The sequence below is a fragment of the Cyprinodon tularosa genome, unplaced genomic scaffold (genome assembly GCF_016077235.1).
Source record: "Cyprinodon tularosa strain WSP-4 unplaced genomic scaffold, ASM1607723v1 ctg29, whole genome shotgun sequence".
NCBI lineage: Eukaryota > Metazoa > Chordata > Actinopteri > Cyprinodontiformes > Cyprinodontidae > Cyprinodon > Cyprinodon tularosa.
Genome location: NW_024038996.1, coordinates 328403 through 347453, shown reverse-complemented (window position 1 = coordinate 347453; position 19051 = coordinate 328403). Strand labels below are relative to the sequence as shown.

At 38.0% G+C, this 19051-nt stretch overlaps 1 protein-coding gene across 2 annotated transcripts in view; it reads left to right on the top strand.

The window, feature by feature from the left end:
• The window catches only part of LOC119787176 (netrin-G1-like), an 88330-nt gene extending 87293 nt beyond the window's left edge, over positions 1 to 1037 (top strand). For both annotated transcript variants that reach the window (XM_038290833.1, XM_038290832.1), the window contains one exon: positions 208 to 1037. In XM_038290833.1, coding sequence (XP_038146761.1) covers positions 208 to 446 — 239 coding nt within the window. In that variant the 3' untranslated portion in view covers positions 447 to 1037. The remainder of the gene's footprint in view (positions 1 to 207) is intronic.
• Positions 1038 to 19051: the final 18014 nt, after the last annotated feature.

The following is a 19051-nucleotide window of genomic DNA, read 5'->3' as shown; positions in this document are numbered from 1 at the left end:
TTAATGCTGATCGCTGTTCTTAGTTTGGTCCTCACTGATATGCCTGCTACTCAGTAAGGATGCTGACCCATGAAGACGGAGGAGGAAGAGGCAACTTGTGCCTTGTAAACCTGTTTGTTGATGTTCTGATCTGCCCCTTTCACTGAGCGTTCTATTAATCAGGCCTTCCTTTCTATTTCCCCTGCCCTTTTTGCTTTGTCTCTGCAGCTCGGGTATGTGACAATGCGATGCTGCGCTGTCAGAATGGTGGAAAATGCCACCACCATCAGCAGTGCCACTGTGCCCCTGGCTTCACAGGCGTCCTGTGTGAAAGGGCTAGATGCCAGGGTCCTGGAGAGTGTGATGACCAGCTATCTGGACGGGCAGCCCTCCATCATCACTCTGTAGACCATCCACTTTTCCTTCCCCTTTTAACAGTCCTACTTTCAATTGTTTCTCTTTGCTGAGAAGCTTGAACCAAAATCCCTGAAATCAACCCCCAAGACAAGAAATGCTGAGACAGTCCTTTCAACTTTATGAACATGAAAAAACGAAGTGTTTGTCCTCAGTATAACCATTTTTTTTATTCCAAGACCAAGTTGTGGGGTGAAGAAAAGAGATGGGCAAGCAGTTTCTTGAAAGGCACAGTGAAAGAAAGACTTTTTTACCTCACAGGAAAAGACTGTAGATGCCATTGCTTTGTAAAAATGTCTTTCTCTTTTGCCTCTTCATATAAAGACTGGACATTCTCTCCTTAGGCAAAATCTATCCAGATTGTGATGAAAAGCTCTGCAGAACTAGACACAAGTTTTCTTGTTATCAATTTAAGTATTCTGAAAAAATATTTATTGTGAAGAGAGACCTCTTAAAATGATTTTTGAATTTTTTGGAGCGAGGATATACAGATATATGAGTAGTAGGATCCTTACCTGTTTAAGACTTATGTCATAGAGTTTGATTAATGGTGATTAATCTCTCAGGTTGAAGGCTAGTACCTTTTCAGACAGAAAACCAAATTCACCGCATAGTAAATCCCATTAAAGGAATAGTACACCCAAAACATGATTACCCTTCATTTTCTACTCACCCCCATGCTGAACAACACTTTGGAGTACTTTTTTGATATCTCAAATGCATCTGGAGATCTGGGAGGCTTCTTGCTGTCTGCTGACATTCAAATAATGGAGGTCTATGGTGCCCGAGGCAGAAAGGTCCATAAAAGTCCACAAAAAACGTGTCAATATTCCTCCATACTGCTCGTCCAATGTATTCCAAGTGTCCTGAGTGGGTAGCATCCAGAATTTACTCGAAACAAAGTCATTTAGAATGTTTTTAGAGCATAAACAGTAGTGTATAGGATTTCCTGAAAGCGCGCGCCTGCGCGTTCACGACGCTACGGAAGCCGGCAGACCAAACCAGATGAAAGTGCGCATTCAGCGTCTGCTCTGCCGATAATGCAAGCGTAGAAGAAGAAATGTGCTGTTTACCTGTGCAAAGAAAGAAACAACGAAAGAAAAATGTCTGAGGACTTCAGTGTTGAGGAAGAGCATGAGTTATTTGCCGAGCTGAATGCGCACTTTCATCTGGTTTGGTCTGCCGCGGTTTCCGTAGCGTCGTGAACTCGCAGGCGCGCGCTTTCAGGAAATCCTATACACTACTGTTTATGCTCTAAAAACATTCTAAATGACTTCGTTTCGAGTAAATTCTGGATGCTACCCACTCAGGACACTTGGAATACATTGGACGAGCAGTATGGAGGAATATTGACACGTTTTTTGTGGACTTTTATGGACCTTTCTGTCTCGGGCACCATAGACTTCCATTATTTGAATGTCAGCAGACAGCAAGAAGCCTCCCAGATCTCCAGATGCATTTGAGATATCAAAAAAGTACTCCAGAGTGTTGTTCAGCATGGGGGTGAGTAGAAAATGAAGGCTAATCATTATTAATTTAAAAAAATGAATAAATAAAATTGCATGAATGGTTGGCGAACATCAGCCAAAAACAAGTGTAATACAACTTTCAGTCCAGTAGATGTCGCTGCAAATGTGTTGACGCACGCTGCCTTGTGTCACAAGCATTTCCGGCCGCGGGATACTGTGCCGAGTCATTCAAAAACAAAACATGGAGGAGAAAATATTGCAATGCATCGCAATAATTCAAGTATCGTGATGCATCGTGATAGAATCGCATCGTGGCCTGTGAATCGTGATTCGAATCGAATCGTGACTTCTTTGGCAATACCCACCCCTACTACTATGCTAACGCCACCGCCACCAAGCTGCAATGATTTGCCGCGAATGAATACTGCCGAATCTGTCGATTCATCTTGTAGTGGTGCATCAAATGCAACATAGATTCCCATCCAATTAGATTGAATTTGGTATTGATGACGTGAAAAATAATAACAGTAACTCCATTGAAATGATTCAAAACTAAAGTAACGAGCCAATTTTTTAAAATGTAAGGAGTAGAAAGTACAGATATTTGTGTAAAAATGTAAGGAGTAGAAGTAAAAAGTCGCCATAAAAATAAGTAGTAAAGTAAAGTAAAAATATCAGAAAAATCTACTTGAGTACAGTAACGAAGTATTTGTACGTCGTTACTTCCCATCTCTGTTCAAGGGTCATAAACAAGGCAGGCCCAAAGTCGGTCCTTTAGGGTTGCTTTCCTGTAGGTTTTAGAGGTTTCTCTGCTTCAGCACAGCTGATTTCCATTGCCAGCTAATTATCAGTCTTTTGCTGAGCTGTAATAAGCAGAATCAGCTGTGCTGAACCCGGGAAACATTGAAAACCTGTAGGACAGCGGCCCTCAAGGACCGTCTTTGGACATACCTGGACCATATGAGGGATGCATATCAAATGCAAATTTAGCGATTTTGACACTGCAAGTACTGGTGCGTGATCTCATGGAAAGAGCGTAGCAAACTTTTGCAGTTTAAAAATCTAAACTTCTCTGTTAATTCACATCTGAATAACCAATCACGGACTTAATGTTGTGACCTGAGGTTGAGTTGCATAGATGTAACAAAGCATTTTTAAGTAGGCAGGCACTGCTGTTTGGATTTATATACTGATCTATGGGGCACATAATATGCAATAAAGGCAAGCAGATTGTTGCTCCTTCTGCTTGATCATTCAGTGAAACTAGCTGGGTGGAATTTACAGCTGTTTCCGTTGTGTGGCAAGGTGTTTTTAGATATAATCAATAAATTTGATTTATTACTGTTATATGTGACACTAAATTTTGCCTGTTCAAAAGTCTTATTCAAGATAGCTGGAGTTAGATTTTGTTTGGTTAAAACTGAATTACATTTATCTGTAACTGCAGTTTAAAATTTTCCGAATGACATGTAGATATGTATGATATTCAAACTTACAAATTAAATACACAGATCATTTGTAAAATGGAGCTGAAGCGTCATGCGGCTAACGGAAGGTGAACCATGCAGAGAACTCGCCTCATTCATGTTCAGAGTCAATGTACCTTTAGGTTTTCTGTTCTGACAAGCTCTCAGAAGATTATTGTAACATGACATGTGTTTAAAACAAGTAAGGGGGCTGCTACTTGTAATACCTTCACAGCACCTCAATTTAGAAAAAACAAACTACTGCTATAAGGTCTCTATCTTCACTGCCACCCAATTCCAACTGATCTCTAGCCCACCCCAACCACATTCTACACATCCATGACCTTTTTCTGTGCTTTAGTGACATGAGTAATTTTACTTTGCTGCTGCAGGGTATCTGTTGTTTTGCCAAAAGCTCCAGCTGTATCACAATCCATCTTTCCTTACAGTTTTAAGACCCTCTCATTTTCAGAGGCTTTGAAGTATTGCTTGAGCTCACCTGTATCAGAAAAAAAGAAAAACTGTACAATACTGTAAGTGTATTTAATTTTGTATAAAACAGATATTTTCATGATTGTTCCCACAAAGAAAAGATGTATTTCTTGTTTTCTACTGCTGCTGACCTGTCCTTCAGTAGTTGCGGACTAAAAGTAGGAAAGGAAATTGGTTGTGAAGCCATTAGCTTTTGTTGCTTATGGGACACATGGTTCTCTTTGATTGAAAACTGCTGTGAAAATATGTTTACATACAAGGACACACAATACACCTCCACCAAAGCGCAAAAGAAAAAAAACATGTTTTTGTCTTGTTGTTAACAGTAGTAATCATATTAGGTAGAAACATGAAATTTGAGACAAGATGTGAAAAAAAAAATTTTTAATGTTGATTGATAAGTACAGACAAAGGACAAAAGCTGAATGTCATTTTAAGTTTTTAATCCTCTTTGACCATTTCACTGAAACATTAGTTGCTGATAATAACACAGCAGGCTGTTCTGTAACACATCTCTGTTGTGCTTGTGAAGGAATCTTGGGCTGAAATCCCATCAATTTTATGTAAATTTAGCAAGAGGGGAAAGGAAGATTGTGTGGCTGTTGCAGAGGTTGTTCGGCTCAAATCTGTAATCAGATCTAATCCTCGAATCAAATGAGAATAAAAGGAAAGGTTTTCCGAGCTGCTGCAGATGAAAGCCAAGCATCCTGCTGCGGGAGCTGCCACAAAGCAGCATGCTCAGGAAATGAGCTTTAATTCATGAAGGGTCAATGAATAGAAATGAAGTCGCAACCCACCGGGTGACACATTGAGAACTGAGACCAATTTCATCGGAGGGATTAATTTTACTCCTGAGGTTGTCATGAAATGCCTAATTGTGCTAGAGTTTAATGTAAGTGCCTCTCATTAAATGTCGCTGTCTCTAATAGAAAGCAGTAGCCTTTTTTGTGAATAAGACTCTGGAAATAAGGAGATTTTGTTTGTGATGGGTTAATCCGCTGTATAAAAACACTTAAAAAGGGTTATTTCTTAAGAAAAAAAACAATGTTTTTTGTGAAAAAAAAATCAAAAAAAGAGTTGGTGATGCAGATAAATGGACAAAGGATAAGTATAAATGTGTGTTTTTCATTTTTATTTAGAAAAAAAATAAATGATCAACACCCATACTTGTGTGATCTTGGATGTTTTTAATTTTTCAGAGGGTGGTGAAGATTCTCAGTCATCCAGGTCATAGTCATTTCAAAAAAGTAAAAAAAAACAATCCACTGGTCTATTACCTGTCTATTTTCTGAAAGTGGGGGGGGTAATTAAAGGGAATTGTTGGCCTGGATGAATAGGTGGGGTCTTCTGTTTCCTTGTAAAGGGGTTGCGGTTGCAATGATAGCAGGAAGGGATTAACTCAATTGCTGGAGGTTTTTGAAAGCTGAAATTCACCCCCTCTGTTTAAGGTTGTTTTTTCTTTCTCAACATAGATGGCATAGGAGAAAGAAAAACTAACCTTAAACTAGGGCTGGGCGATATAGAAAAAAAGCTTATCGATAAAAAAAAATGCAAATGCATATTGATCGATATCGATAATTATTGAAAAGATTTGAAACCATATTTTATGTGCAGCTCTGCCTGGACTTTTTATAATATTGCTAAATCATTTAATTTTAATAAAAAACACAAACACAGACTTCCAATTAAATCTTTATTTAACCAACTTTTTTAACCATAACAGAATTGTTTTAAAGAAAAATAACTTAAGAGACCTGAGTTATTAAATACTGACAAAGAATAAACTAAAGTGACCAGAAAAGTGACCAAAATAAATATAACAAATAAATAAATGCCCCCCCACCGCCGCTGCCCCCCCCCCGTTTCCTGCTTTAACCTGAGTTATTACTTTGAAGTTTCTGGCCCCTCAGCATTTTTATCTCAATTGGTAGAACTACGTGGGAAACTGCCCAGAACTGATAATATATATATATATTTTCCCGAAATTCCCGAAGATTCCTCGGAGGAGAGCCGCGCCGGGGCCTACACAGCTCGTACTCCTGCGGCTGTGAGCGGCTAAGATGATAAAAAAAAAAAAAAAGTTGGTTGTGTTATCAGACTTGGTTTTCACTGGTTCCCTACACATTTTACAGATGACTGTGGTTTGTTTTTGGTCTGACTTGCCATGACCGAAATACTGCCAGACTGCCGAACTACAAAAACCTTTCTTTGAAACAGTTTCCTCCGCCTCTCCTTGCTGCACAGCTTCATGTGCTCTGTGTTGTGGTTTGAGAGGGCGGCGCTTGGTGACGGCGTGCCTGGGTCCGCGAATGTGATTGGTTGGGAGGAAGCAGTGACTAGCATAAACCTACATGCTAGGCTACAATGAGAAGGAAGGAAAACTACGTTTCTTTTTTATCGAACTTTTATCGACCCTCTTTTTTTCTATTGCGCCACACGTCTATCGATCGATATATATCGTTATTGAATTATCGCCCAGCCCTACCTTAAACAAACAAGGTAGAGTCGACCCCCCCTTTTCAGAGACATAGACAGGTATGGGGCTTTGCAGGCTAACATAAGAAGCAAAACGAGCCCCATTCCAAAGGGGTGGACCTGTTCTTCCGTTTCAATTTGCATGTTTTCTAAACAAAAACAAGGCTCTGTTGAGCTACTGTATAAAGCAACTCAATGCTATTTCTGACATTTGAATTGCAAAAACCTCCTGGATGGGAAGCGAAATGTCTTCAAACTTGGAAACAAAGTCCAGTGGTTTGTTTTTTTTTATTTTTTAGGAGTTTGAGACGGATATTATATGAACTGCTTACTGCCCATCAGTGACCCCAAAGCAAAGGTGAATTGCTTAAAGGGATAGTTCGGTATCCGCGGCGGAGGGAGACATGGCTGTTGTTGGGCTCGCTGTCTGAATGACGCGCGCACTGATACGAACAGAGAGAAAATAGGACCAATTGATAACGACGTGTGACTTTTTCAACTACAATGTTTTTGGGATGCAAAAATATCGCTCTTTTGAACACATAATGTTTTGGGAAGAGAAAAGTTTTATTTCGCTGTACCTAAAAACCTGCAGGACTACTTTCGGCTTGACCAAAAGTGGACGATAACTCTGCTCACAGGACGCTGCCAGGGGTAAGTCAGTGTGATTGCATGCCGCTGGTGATGAGGATGCCATACAGATTCATGTCAAAAATACCGAACTATCCCTTTAAGTTTAACAGAGAAAAAACCTCAGGGACATCTGAATTAAAGATTTTAAATTGTTCTGTAAATTTCCTGTGGGTTGACTACAAGAGATAGATAACAGGAATATGTAGACAATCTACTCTAGCATTTTGGAAATCTTCAGCTTTGAGAGTGGAAATACTAATATATTGAGGATTAACTTTATTATTTAGGTTGCAGATTGCAAACCTATACTGGTTAAATTACAATGCCTCACAAAAAGTGTTTAACTTAAAAAACTTTATTATAAATTACAGAATTTTGAAGCAGAAGAAGAATTATCCAAACGGTATATAATTTTTTATGTTCCCTTTTAAACATTTCTTCTGTTTGTTATTGGTCTGCTACACTTAAACCCACAATGATTGGTTATTTGTATAGTGGATGTTAACAAGTGGATGGTTTTCACAGAGATTACTCAACATAGATAGTTATAGTATGTTGTTTTACATGCCAACCACTGTTCTAAATTAAATTAGAGAAAACACATCACCTCAAATCTAGCCGGTCTTAGTCAGTGAATTAGGTATATATGTGTTAGGTATAATGTGACCTTAAATGGTTGCTTTAGTTTTTATTACCACTGACTATTACCACTGACTATTGTAAAAACTTGTACTTTTAGCATTTCCTTCAAAGAATGCTTGTGCCAGCACTGAAAATTTGTCTTGTGTTTGCTAATTTTTTGTATGTTGTTTTTGCAGATGCAGCAAGAGCTATTTTAAGAGTGGTTATATTCAAACAAAAAACAGATTCTGTTTACCTCTTATATTCCCAACTGATTTGTGTTGCAGCAGTTCCTTGTCCTTCCTCTTTTCACATCTGAGACCCCGGAGGGGGTATCGAGAGGACACTTTTAGACACAGGCAGTCCTTGTGTTCTGCCGCTGTCAGCGATGGTGGCACCAGCACAAAAGTTGCGTAACGAAAGACATTCAGGGGTATTCAGTGTCGGTGAAAGAGGAGGCTCAGCAACATGACTAGAGCACTCAGCTCATTTGCAAATCAATAACAATATTCAGCCTGGGTGAGGATGGCCAGCAGCAGACCTGAGATCTCTTTTGGGACAGAAGCTAAACCGTTCCATCATTCAGCCTTGTAAATAGCACTACTGTAATGCATGTGTAATAAGTGCTAGTATATCCAGGTTCCATATTTTGCTAGATTTCTTTAAAACGTAAATAATGATTTAATGCTTGAAATAGTTATTAAAGTCCGCTTTAAAAAAACTTTCAACACCTGATAAAACAAGGGACTGAAAGTAAAATAATAATGATTTTCTTTTGAAGTTATGAACGACAGGATGTTTATGTGTTAACTACTCAAGAAATCAATCCGTGGTTCTGGAGGTTTTCATATTTCATTTTTCACCCAACAAGAAGTTGTCCATGACCCTGTCACCAAGAAAACTTTTCCTATTGGTTGCTGAAAGACAAGAAATAAAGGCAGACTGGTTCCATATGGAGAGCTGCTGTTGTTAGAAAGACTTTCTTTCTGTTCGCTGTGCTTGTTCTCAAACACTCAACGCTGCCTGGGAATAAAAGTTTTTTGTTGTTGTTTTTTGCTTGTCAGTTTGTTTGTTCAGAAAGTTTCTTTACAAATTCTACCATCAACTTAGGCTAGAAGAAGGTATATACTGCTGCACAGTATTTGTATCCACAAAATTAAAATCGTATAGAACTTTTGGAATAAGGAGACCAAGTTTGACTGGAAACATTTTGTGCAGAGAATCTCATTATTTGCTTTCATTCTTTTTGAAAGACGCAATTTCTGCCCTTTTTACCTCATAATCAATTTGTAAGCTTTACATAGCAGAGTATAACCCACACTTTGATCCAACTTTTGAAGGTTTTTTTTACACTTTAATTTTTCAAAGTATTATGTATGTATAAATGAGAACTATGTAAAACCTTTTTGAAGTAATAATTAAAGTTAATTCCAAAAAATACGTAATATGGGAATTATGTTCCTTTGCAAGAATGAATAACTTCGAGATCAAAGCATGATGTGCATATTTTGTAATACATAGAAGAACACATGCAAAATAGTGTGAACAGATGACATGGCTATGTAGGTGGATCAGACAGACATCTCTTTTGCTTTAAAACAAAATTTCAATTGATTGCATTCTGTGCATAAATAACATTAGAACTAAATAAAAATAAAAGGTATATGTTGCAATAACTTGTTTTTGAAGAATAATGTATTTATTCTAGCCCTCATAAACTTTAATCTACATTGTAATTATTCATGAATCAACTTCTACTTTAAAATGTTTCATTCTTTGTTGTGTGAGTAAGAAGTAAATTTATTGCATATTCAGTTCAGTTAATTTTAAACCACTGGGGTTTAAGGCTGACTGGGTAAAGATTTGAATGTTATAACCATAGGCACTGTCAGCCCATTTTGGGGGGTGCTTAAGCCCCGCTAAATTAAATCAAAGCTCCCTGTATCATGATCGCATCCCTGGTAGCTGATATGAGTACTCACTTAATTCACCTGCTGTTCCTGCCCCACTCTCTAATTATCATATATCTTATTTACCTGCTCCCTCTGCTATATATACATGGTTCAGCCCAGCTATTGGGGCTAGATCATTATTCTTAGTTTGTTATTCATGTTTGTTTTTTGAGTTTAGTGAAGTCCCCGGTTCATGTCCTGACTCTTGGAGGCCAGTTGATTAAGAGGGCGTTAGTGTTTGTCTGATGTCTTCTTATCGTGTCTCGGCTCTTCTCCGCGGAGCCCTCAGACTTTTGGCTCGGAATGTGAGGGAGATCAGGTTTAGTCCTGTAAGCCTGGCTCCTATGTTGAGACCAATTTCTACCTTTCTCAGAGAGGATGGACTGAACTGTTTAACCAGGTAAGTGACTCACAGGCATAATGATTTTGCATCAGAGATCATGGTCACTTACCTGTGTTTCTCCCTCCAGAGTGTCAGTGATGGGGTGTTGCCCCACCCCCCCGTCCTGCAGCTGCTGCATGTCTGCTTATCCACAGAAGCCCGCGTTTCTGTTCAGTTCTGTTTTCATTTCTGTCATTAAACGTTTTGAAACTGTCTGACTCGCCTGAATTCTAGGTCCACCTGCCTGGTTTAATGAATCCCTAAAATTTGATTTTTTTTTTTTTTTTTATTATTATTATTATACTGTATGCACTAAACTATAAAAGCATAAAAACTGTACAGTATTTGGTTTAAAAAATTATATTTTACTAATATTCTTCTTCACTATTGAAACTATCAATCAGGCTCCTGAAGTGAGAGGCAATAATTTATTTCATAGTTTGAATGGTTATGTCATAACTCTGCATAAAGGTCTCAAGTTGTGGAAACATTTTAACATTTCTCCATTCAAATCGCACAGTCCATCGCTCCAGCTTTTTCTTAAATGCTGTGACTTTACTGGAAAGGTTTGTATCTTTTTTGGTGAAGCTTTGTTATAGCCAACAGTAACTGGTTGTGAGTAATAAAATTACAGTTTAATGGCTGGTCAGAAAATATATTAATTTTTCACATTCATATTTTTTCTTTAGTTTAGTAATTTCTTTTTATTTATCTTTTTTTTTTTTTTTTTCAATTTTTGCTTTTTGAATTGTTGTTGTGAATTTAGCCTTTTCTTTAATGGGAGAGTGTCTAAACATTTAAGCACACCTGCTTATATTAATCCAGTTAAATACAATCCATTTTATGATTGGCAGTCCAAAGAGGGACAGGTGCTAAAAAGGTAGGAGAGGAGCAAGGTATGTGCAACGTACAAGGTCAGGAAAACAATCAGAACATTGGCAGCATTTGGCCTGCCCAAAAAAAATAAAAAATCTGGCAAAAAAAAAAAAATCCATTTAGTGGATGATTTTACATATGTCATGGAAGTTATGTGATCGCCCCATATTAAATGCTTTCCAAAAACTTAACATATCAGTGGAACTCTGTCTAAACAAGACATCTTTATCACATTTTCCTATTCATCTATATGCTTTACTGCTGGGTTAATTTTACTGTACAATGAGGGGAAGAACAGGGGGATGAAACAAAGCGGAACAGGGAAAGAAAAGAAGACACAGAGAGCAGCATAGCAGCCACCAGGCCAAAGGATCATAAAATCTGCCTTTTGTTTTAAGGGATAACACTACTGGTCCAAAATAGTTAGAACTGTTCTAGTACTCACTCACTCAGTTTGGCACACAAAAAAGAGCCTTTCATGAAAACTGGTTTAAATGGTTAGAATATTATTCAATCCATCCATCCATAAATCCATCCATCCCAATATTCTTATAAAAGAAATTCTGTGTCCACATTGTTTGTCCGGTATTTGGCAAAAGACCCGGATACGATGCATTATTGTATAATAGAGTCAGTAATTGGTACTCAGCATGTTTCAAAAATGTAGAAAATGTATGTAGAAAACTGTGGAATTTTTGGTGTTCAGCACCCCTAAACCTCTGATCCTAGAATCGCCCCAGGTTGTAATGTCATCACAGATTAACTGTTCAGAGTCTCAGTAGTAAAAGAATTTAAAATTAAAATTCATTTAAAAAGTACTTTATAATCCAGAAGGGAAATAGCATTTTGTTGTAACTCAATAGCTTTTTGAGCTGTTGTAGATGTTGATTGCTGTGGGCAGGAAGGATATACAGTCTTGCACCTGGTCGAGAGAAGACTGACTGAAGATGCTATGTTGTATGTTCTTCTGCATGGAAGGATCCCTGTTGTCCAAAATTATCTTTATTTTATGAAGTATTCTTCTTTGTGAACTCATCTTGAGAGGCTCTAGAGTTGGCAGAACTGAGCCGGTGTCCTTTATCAGCTTGTGGAGCTGTTGTCATGTTGTGTACCCCAGCAGATGAAAGCAGAAGAGATCACATTCTGCACAACAGACATAGATGATCTGCAGCATCTTGCAACACCGAGTGACATAAACTTCCTCAATACAGTTTGCTCAGTCCCTTTTTGTGCTGTAGATAACTTCACTGTTGTGTCTCTGGACAAATTTGTTGTCCAGATTAACACCAGTGTATTTTCCACTGCTCATTCTTTTACCATGATGTTAATATGATTCATCTTGTTCCTGTTTCTTCTGAAATCCACAATCATCTCCCTTTTTTGTTCACATTAAGGATCAGATTGTTGTTTCCACATAATGCCATATATAATTTCACCAGGTCCCTGTATTCAGCTTCTTGTCCATCTTTGATGCACCACATGGCTGCAGAGACATCTTAGTATTTCTGCCGATTACAGGACTGTCTGATACTGAAAGTCAGACATGTGCTGAGTTAAAAGGAATGGTGAGAGTATCATCCCCTGTGGTGCTCCTGTGCTGCTGACTACTTCATTAAAAATTTGACCCTTTGATTGAGGCGATTGTTGAAGCCTCCACCTGAGTTTCTGAAGTTTCAGACAAAGTAAGTCAACTTGAATTGTTTTAAATGCACTGGAGAATAAAAAAACATGACCCTCACAGTGCTGTCTGCCTTATCTAAATGATAGTGACTTTGTTGAAGCAGGTATGGAGACATCTTTAACTCCAAATCCATGTTTATGAATAAAAGTTAGGGTTTTCTGATTGCTGCTTGTTTGCTTAGTTGGGTGAACCAACAGAAGTCCCTCCAAGACCTTCATGAAGTGGGATTTCAGGGCAACAGACCTATAGTCACTGAGCACTCTTGGCTGAGTACATATCCTTGATACAGTAATAAGGCAGAAAGTCCTCCACAGTAATGGAACCATATTCTGAGCCAGCCAAAGGTTGATTGGGTGCTGCAGAATCCCAACTAGCTTCTCTGCACAGGCTTTTAATACTATGTGGTTGTCTGGTGACTTTTTGAGATTCAATCTCTCCAATTACTTCTTCTCTTTACTTTTAGAGAGAGGCAGGTGGAAGGTGGAGAGATCAGCACATTCTTCTGATTTAGCTGATAACAAACGTGTAGCAGAGGAAGGGTCCATGGCAGAGGGGGGATATATAACATTTCAGGTGTAACGAAGAATCTCTGGGTTAAAAGTGTATGGGATATCTACTTGGCTGAGGGCAGGAGAGAAGGATGCTTGTTCTTGGACTGAACCTATTGTAGAATGTATCCAGTCTTTTGGCTCTGTCCAGAATATTTCTGTCCAATAATCCTTCTGTTTGAAGCTTCTGATCTTGTTCATCCCTGATTACATGCCTCTGATATGGTCCTGCCTAAATGTGCTTTTCAGACTCTTCCACTATAGCTTCTTGTTTTTTTCTTATTTTGACCTTAGAACTATTCTGAATGCTCCTCAAGAATTCTCCCTTCTTGAAGGCTCTTCTTTTCTTGTTTAGCAGTTGCTTCAGATCACTGGTTATTGAGGGGTTTATTAATGTGCTGTCCAACATTGATCTCAGTCTAAATTTTTGATGTTTAGTTTAATAAATAAATTCATAATTGTCTCCGAATTTCGCTTTATTTGTGTTAAAATTGATGCAGTGTGTGTGGTTTTTTTTTTTTTTTTTTTGTTGTTGCTTAAGAATTGCAATTTACCTCAAACTTTCACTTTAATATTTAGGCTATATTTAGCAGCTTTTCTGCATGATAAAGCAGATTTTGGTGGAAAGTAGAGCAATTGTTAAAATCAGAGAAATATTTCTTTGCATAGTGATATAAATGAGCATCTGACGATGAGGGACACCCACTTCACCAGGAAGGCCAGGATCATATAAAAGTGAGGGAAAAATTCAGGCAACTTGGAGGACAAAATGCAAGGCTTTCATTGAATTAAATGATTCACCAGGGGTCCATTTCACGAAACAGGTCAACTGAAAACCTTAAGTTGTTTAAACCTGAAAACAGGGAATCTCTGAGTTTTCCGGTTCACAAAGAGAGTTTATTCAACCTGTTTCAGTCACCGTAGTAACATTCTCCTCAGAGCTAACCTGGTCAGTGGCAGGTTTTCTTCAGTAAACTCGGAGTGTCCTCTTACAGCCAGTCACGTTGTTTTATTTCTTGTGCGTGTGTTTCAAATGTATTCCTGTTTGTTTTGTTTGCATATGATACAAATATTTCTTTTACAGGACAGAGCTTAAAGCAGCTGTTGGATGACACCTAAGGTGAATGTGACGGAAGAGCCGTCATCAGCTGGGACTTAGGAATAAGTCAGTGTCAGCATGCGCACAAACATACACACACACACACGCATACATACACGTACGCAATCACTTACTTTTGTTGCAGGTTGGGCTGGCGCCGTTCATCGTGGGTGCACACGCGATGGTCCGGTTTTCATTTAACATTTATTCTAACCTGCTTATTTTCAACCAAGTATATTTTCTGCGTCTATTTTTCAAACAGGTTTATTTCCGGATTGTAGCGCGCCGGGAGGCAGTCACGTGATGACGTAGTGATGTCATCAGAACGTACAGAGTGTGTTGTATTAAATTGAGTGTTGTATTTTTGATTACAAGTTTATTATTATTTTTTTTTCTCTCTTTAGTATGGTATTATTATTATTATTGTCATCATTATCAAAATCATTATTTTTGTTTACTTAGTGAATTAGAAGTAATTGTCTAGTTTTTATTTTTATTTTATTTATTTATTTATTTTTTTTCTCTTTTTTTCTGTGGGTGGAGCCTATAGCTTTAAAAGCAGGCCTCTGTTCCACAGGGAGTCAGTCTGTGGTTGGACTCCTGAGATGTCACACTGAAGGTGATGGATTCTGATTTTTTTGAAGGTACTGCTCTTTTTCTGATTTTAACCTGCCTTGGATGTCCATGTAAATATTTTTGCACCAACCGTCTTTGTTCACCAGAAGAAAAAATCACTGAATAAAAAAAACAATCACTAAACTTATCTCCGGCATTGGCCAGTCATTTATGTGTTTGACCAAGTCATAATAGAACCCCGTCACAGTGAACATACTAAGAAACCAATCTTGCAATAACAAACTGTCCTTGAATTTGAAGAAAATGTCAACTTAAAACTATAAATGAAATATAGTTGTATAGATGGTGTAGACATGGAACAAGTAAATGAAATACATTTCTTAGGTGTGAACTGACAAATAGCTCTGCTGTAAGCCTCACATCATGCTCGGACTAAATGATTTAGAAAGTTTGCAAATCTTAGTGAAGCAAAACATTTTCTAAAATATAAATCATTACATGTTCTCTACTGGTCACTGATTTCACCATACCTGAGCTATTGTGCAATAGTTGGCAGTAACACTTACAGGACATCATTTCAACCACTATGCACACTGCAGAAACGAGACATCAGAATAACACATAAGGCTGCTTATTGTGACCACATTAATCTATAATTAATTAATTCCTGCTGTCTTAAATGATCTGTTACAAATTCAAGTAGAATTTCAAACTTCACATTTGATGTAAAAAGCTAGAATATTTTTATTTTTGTTGAGAGAGAAGGAGAGTACAGTTACAGGGATAATAAAAACAGACAAACAAACTTGCATGCTGGAACACATAAAAATAATGTTCATTTCAATAAATGGTGTGAACATAAGAAATCAAGAAATGTCCAAGCATTTAACTGATTACAACAGACATATCTAAAATTGGTCCTTGAGGGCCGCTGTCCTGTGGGTTCTCATTGTTTCTAGGCTTCAGCACGGCTAATTCAGGTGATTGTAGTTCATCAAATGCCTTTTAATCAACTATCAATGGAAATCAGCTGTGCTGAAACAGAGAAACCTCTAAATCCTGCAGGAAAGCGGCCCTCAAGGACCAACTTTGGACAAACTTGAATTAGAATAAGCCTCAAACTGAATTTGTTAAAAAAAAAAAAGAAATGAGATGGAGGAGGTGCTGGTGAATATCAAGGGCTATTCTTAGTCTCAGTATGTGGGTATGTACAGGTTTTTGCGATGGTTGTTTGGGCTATGGATAATAATTCTATTAAAAAAAGTATATGTACTTTTATATGTACAAAAAAGTATTCTATCTGCTTACTTAGTAGATTTTGGAATAGTATGGACTCATAAGTTAAGTAGGAATCAGGAAGATTGCTGGTGATAAGGACTACAGGGAGGGAGAAAGGGTGTAATTGAATAAGTTTTAGTTATTAATACCTCTTTTCACACATAAGCACTAAATTATACTATTAATAAAATTATATATATTATTGTTTGTATGTTTTAAATTTGTAATTTTACTGGATTGTCTGAAATAAAATTATTCATGTTTAATATTATAAAGTTGACATCAGATCTTCTCAAATGTGGATTTCATATTAAAAAATAAATTGTTCATTTAGTTGTTTGTGATGTAGAAATTTTATATTATTATCATAAAAAAAAATCTGACTTCTCCTTTCGAATAGATTTATTTTTCTGTTAAAGCTTTAGAAAGTGTTTTGACCCTATCATTGCAACACCACAAAATAAAGAAATGGCACTTATGGAAAGGTTGCAGCAGCAAGCCATATGTGGCTTTATCACAGTGCTATTCACATCTCTGACATTGCAAGGACAGCTGGTGGGTGGTTTGCTGGCTTGGCACCGAGAGCAAAGACTACACCAGAATCAATAGACAGAACAAAGACCGAGTTAAGCTGCCTTTCTGGAGCATGCTTAAAATGATTTTCCCCTTCTTTCTCAATATTTAAGTTCTGGCACTAGATTTTCAAGAGGGTTATGTTACGGCTCTTTTCCCTTAATCTTACCAAGAAACAAAGGAGATTGTAAAAAACACATGTTTAAATATTTTAAATCTACAACGATGTAGTTACAGTAGGCATCAGAAGAGTCTAAACAAGTTGTAAATAACAAGGCAGTGAATTACAACTAGAATAACAACTTGATAAAATGAGATATACTTTTAACTTTTAAACAATTTTGTTTCTTGTAAATCCACCAAAACTAAATAAATCTTTCCTAATTTTAACATAACTGGTGGGCAGTAATTTAGTCATTGTCCAGCCTCAGATGACAATCTTATTCATTCTCAGACAAGATTACAGGTCTTGATGTTATTTTTTCCCCTTAATGTTAAATTTATCATGGATTTAACTCAGATGTTATTTCCAAAACTAAATTGCAACTCAGCCCAAACTGGCTTTGGCACAGAGTGCCTTCGCAACAGTAAAGGGGGAAAAAGGTTACACAGCACAACAACATGGAATAATATAAATATGCCATTCATACTGTAACAGTCAGAGAATCTGGGTGTGTGTATCTCTCCTTTTTCAATGCTTGCTGGGAGGAAGGCTGTGCTTTGTTATTGGAGATTACATCATGATCATCTCTGATATGGAAAACCAAAATTACAAACCTAGAAAATGTAAATTTCTTGCTGTTTGCCCTTACTCAGATGTAACATGAGCAATGTAGGAACAATTGGGCAGAGCACAAATGGAGAAAAACAGGAAAAAAATAACAAAAATTTATAAGAAAAAGGTTATTTTATTTTTATAATATGAAGAAACTGCTTAATGCTCTACATAACCATTTTCTGAGGTTTAAAAATTGTAAATTTTGTGTTTTAAACTAAGCCCATTTCCCCAGCTGACCAGTGTTGTACCACATCCTGTGTCCATGTTATTTTGTGACTCATTGTACACTAAAGAGAATCCATCACAGCATCTCCTTGAGTCACAAAATATGATGGGGCACAGAATTTATTACATTTTCATGACTGGAAGCAGCAAGCCTGTTGTTTCATATACAGCATTTCTTTTGCTGGATGCTGGCTTTTGTTAGGTGTCTGCCAATAACAAACATTTGTGACGAAAGTAAATGTCTACTTAAACCTGCTGCTATCAGATATTGCCGGGCTGAAGTCATAGCTCAACAGTGAACCATGAACTAAATGTTGGTTATTATAGCGCTTGGCTTAGGGAATGCTGTCAAGGTTGGGTGGAGGTTTTTGAGGACCCAAATGCAGAAATCAGAAGGCAGAGGTGAGTCTTGCAGATTTAATAGGCAACTCAGGCAAAAATTCAAAAATCCAAAATACTGAGAACCAAAACTAAGATTACATCAGGGAAAATTCACATGGCAACCAAGAGACGAGGGAACTACAAAACCACAAAACAGCACCGAGCGACAGCAGAGAGGGTGTATGGCGAATCAGCAGATTGGGAGCAGGTGTGGGCAAGACCAACTAGGAGCAAGCCAAGGGGAAAGGAAACAAGCACAAGGGGGCAATAAAGGGGAAACTAAAGAACTCAACACTGCTAGAAATCAACTACAAAGAGACAGAACACAAAGAAACTAAAATAAACCCAAACAGAATGGAGAAGATGAAGTGGGAAAAAAATTATTATAGCAACTGCATAACTTTTTACATACTCCTAGTTTTGAGCTGAAGCTAACTGGACACGAAAAAAGCTTCGGACTGGCAGGAAGAACCTAAGGTATATAAGACATTTGGAGAAGACACATAACTAGTACTAATAGTTGTCTTCCACTTTATCCGGGGCCGGGCTCACAGGGCCAGCAGTCTCAGCAGAGATTCCCAGACTTCCCTCTCTGCTGACACGTCCTTCCACTCTGCTGGGTCAAGCCCGAGGCACTGCCAGGCCAGCTGAGAGACATAGTCCCTTCAGTTTGTCCTGGATCATCCTCTGGGCCTATCCCAGTTGAAAGTGCCTGGAAAAGATGTGCGAGCCACCTCAGCTGGATAAAGTAAATGTGGAAGAGAAGCGGCTCTACTCCGAGCCTCTCCTGAATAAAAGAGCTACTCACTTTATCTCTAAGGGAGTTCCCTGCCACCCTGTTGAGAAAGCTAATTTCAGCTGGTTGTATCTGTGATCTCGTTTTTTCACTCATGATTGTGATTTCATGACCATATCTGAGGGTAGGAATTTAGACCGACCAGTAAATCGAAAGCTTTGTCTTTTTTTGTTCAGCTCTCTCTTCACCGCACCAATCTGTCTATTGATCTCCCGCTCAATTCTCCCCTCACTCATGAACTGGACCCTTAGATACTTGAACTCCTCCACTTGAGGCAGAAACTCTCCTCCAACCTGAAGGGGACAAGCCCCGTAACTTTGACTTTAAATGATACACAGTCCTGTGGCCACAAATTGT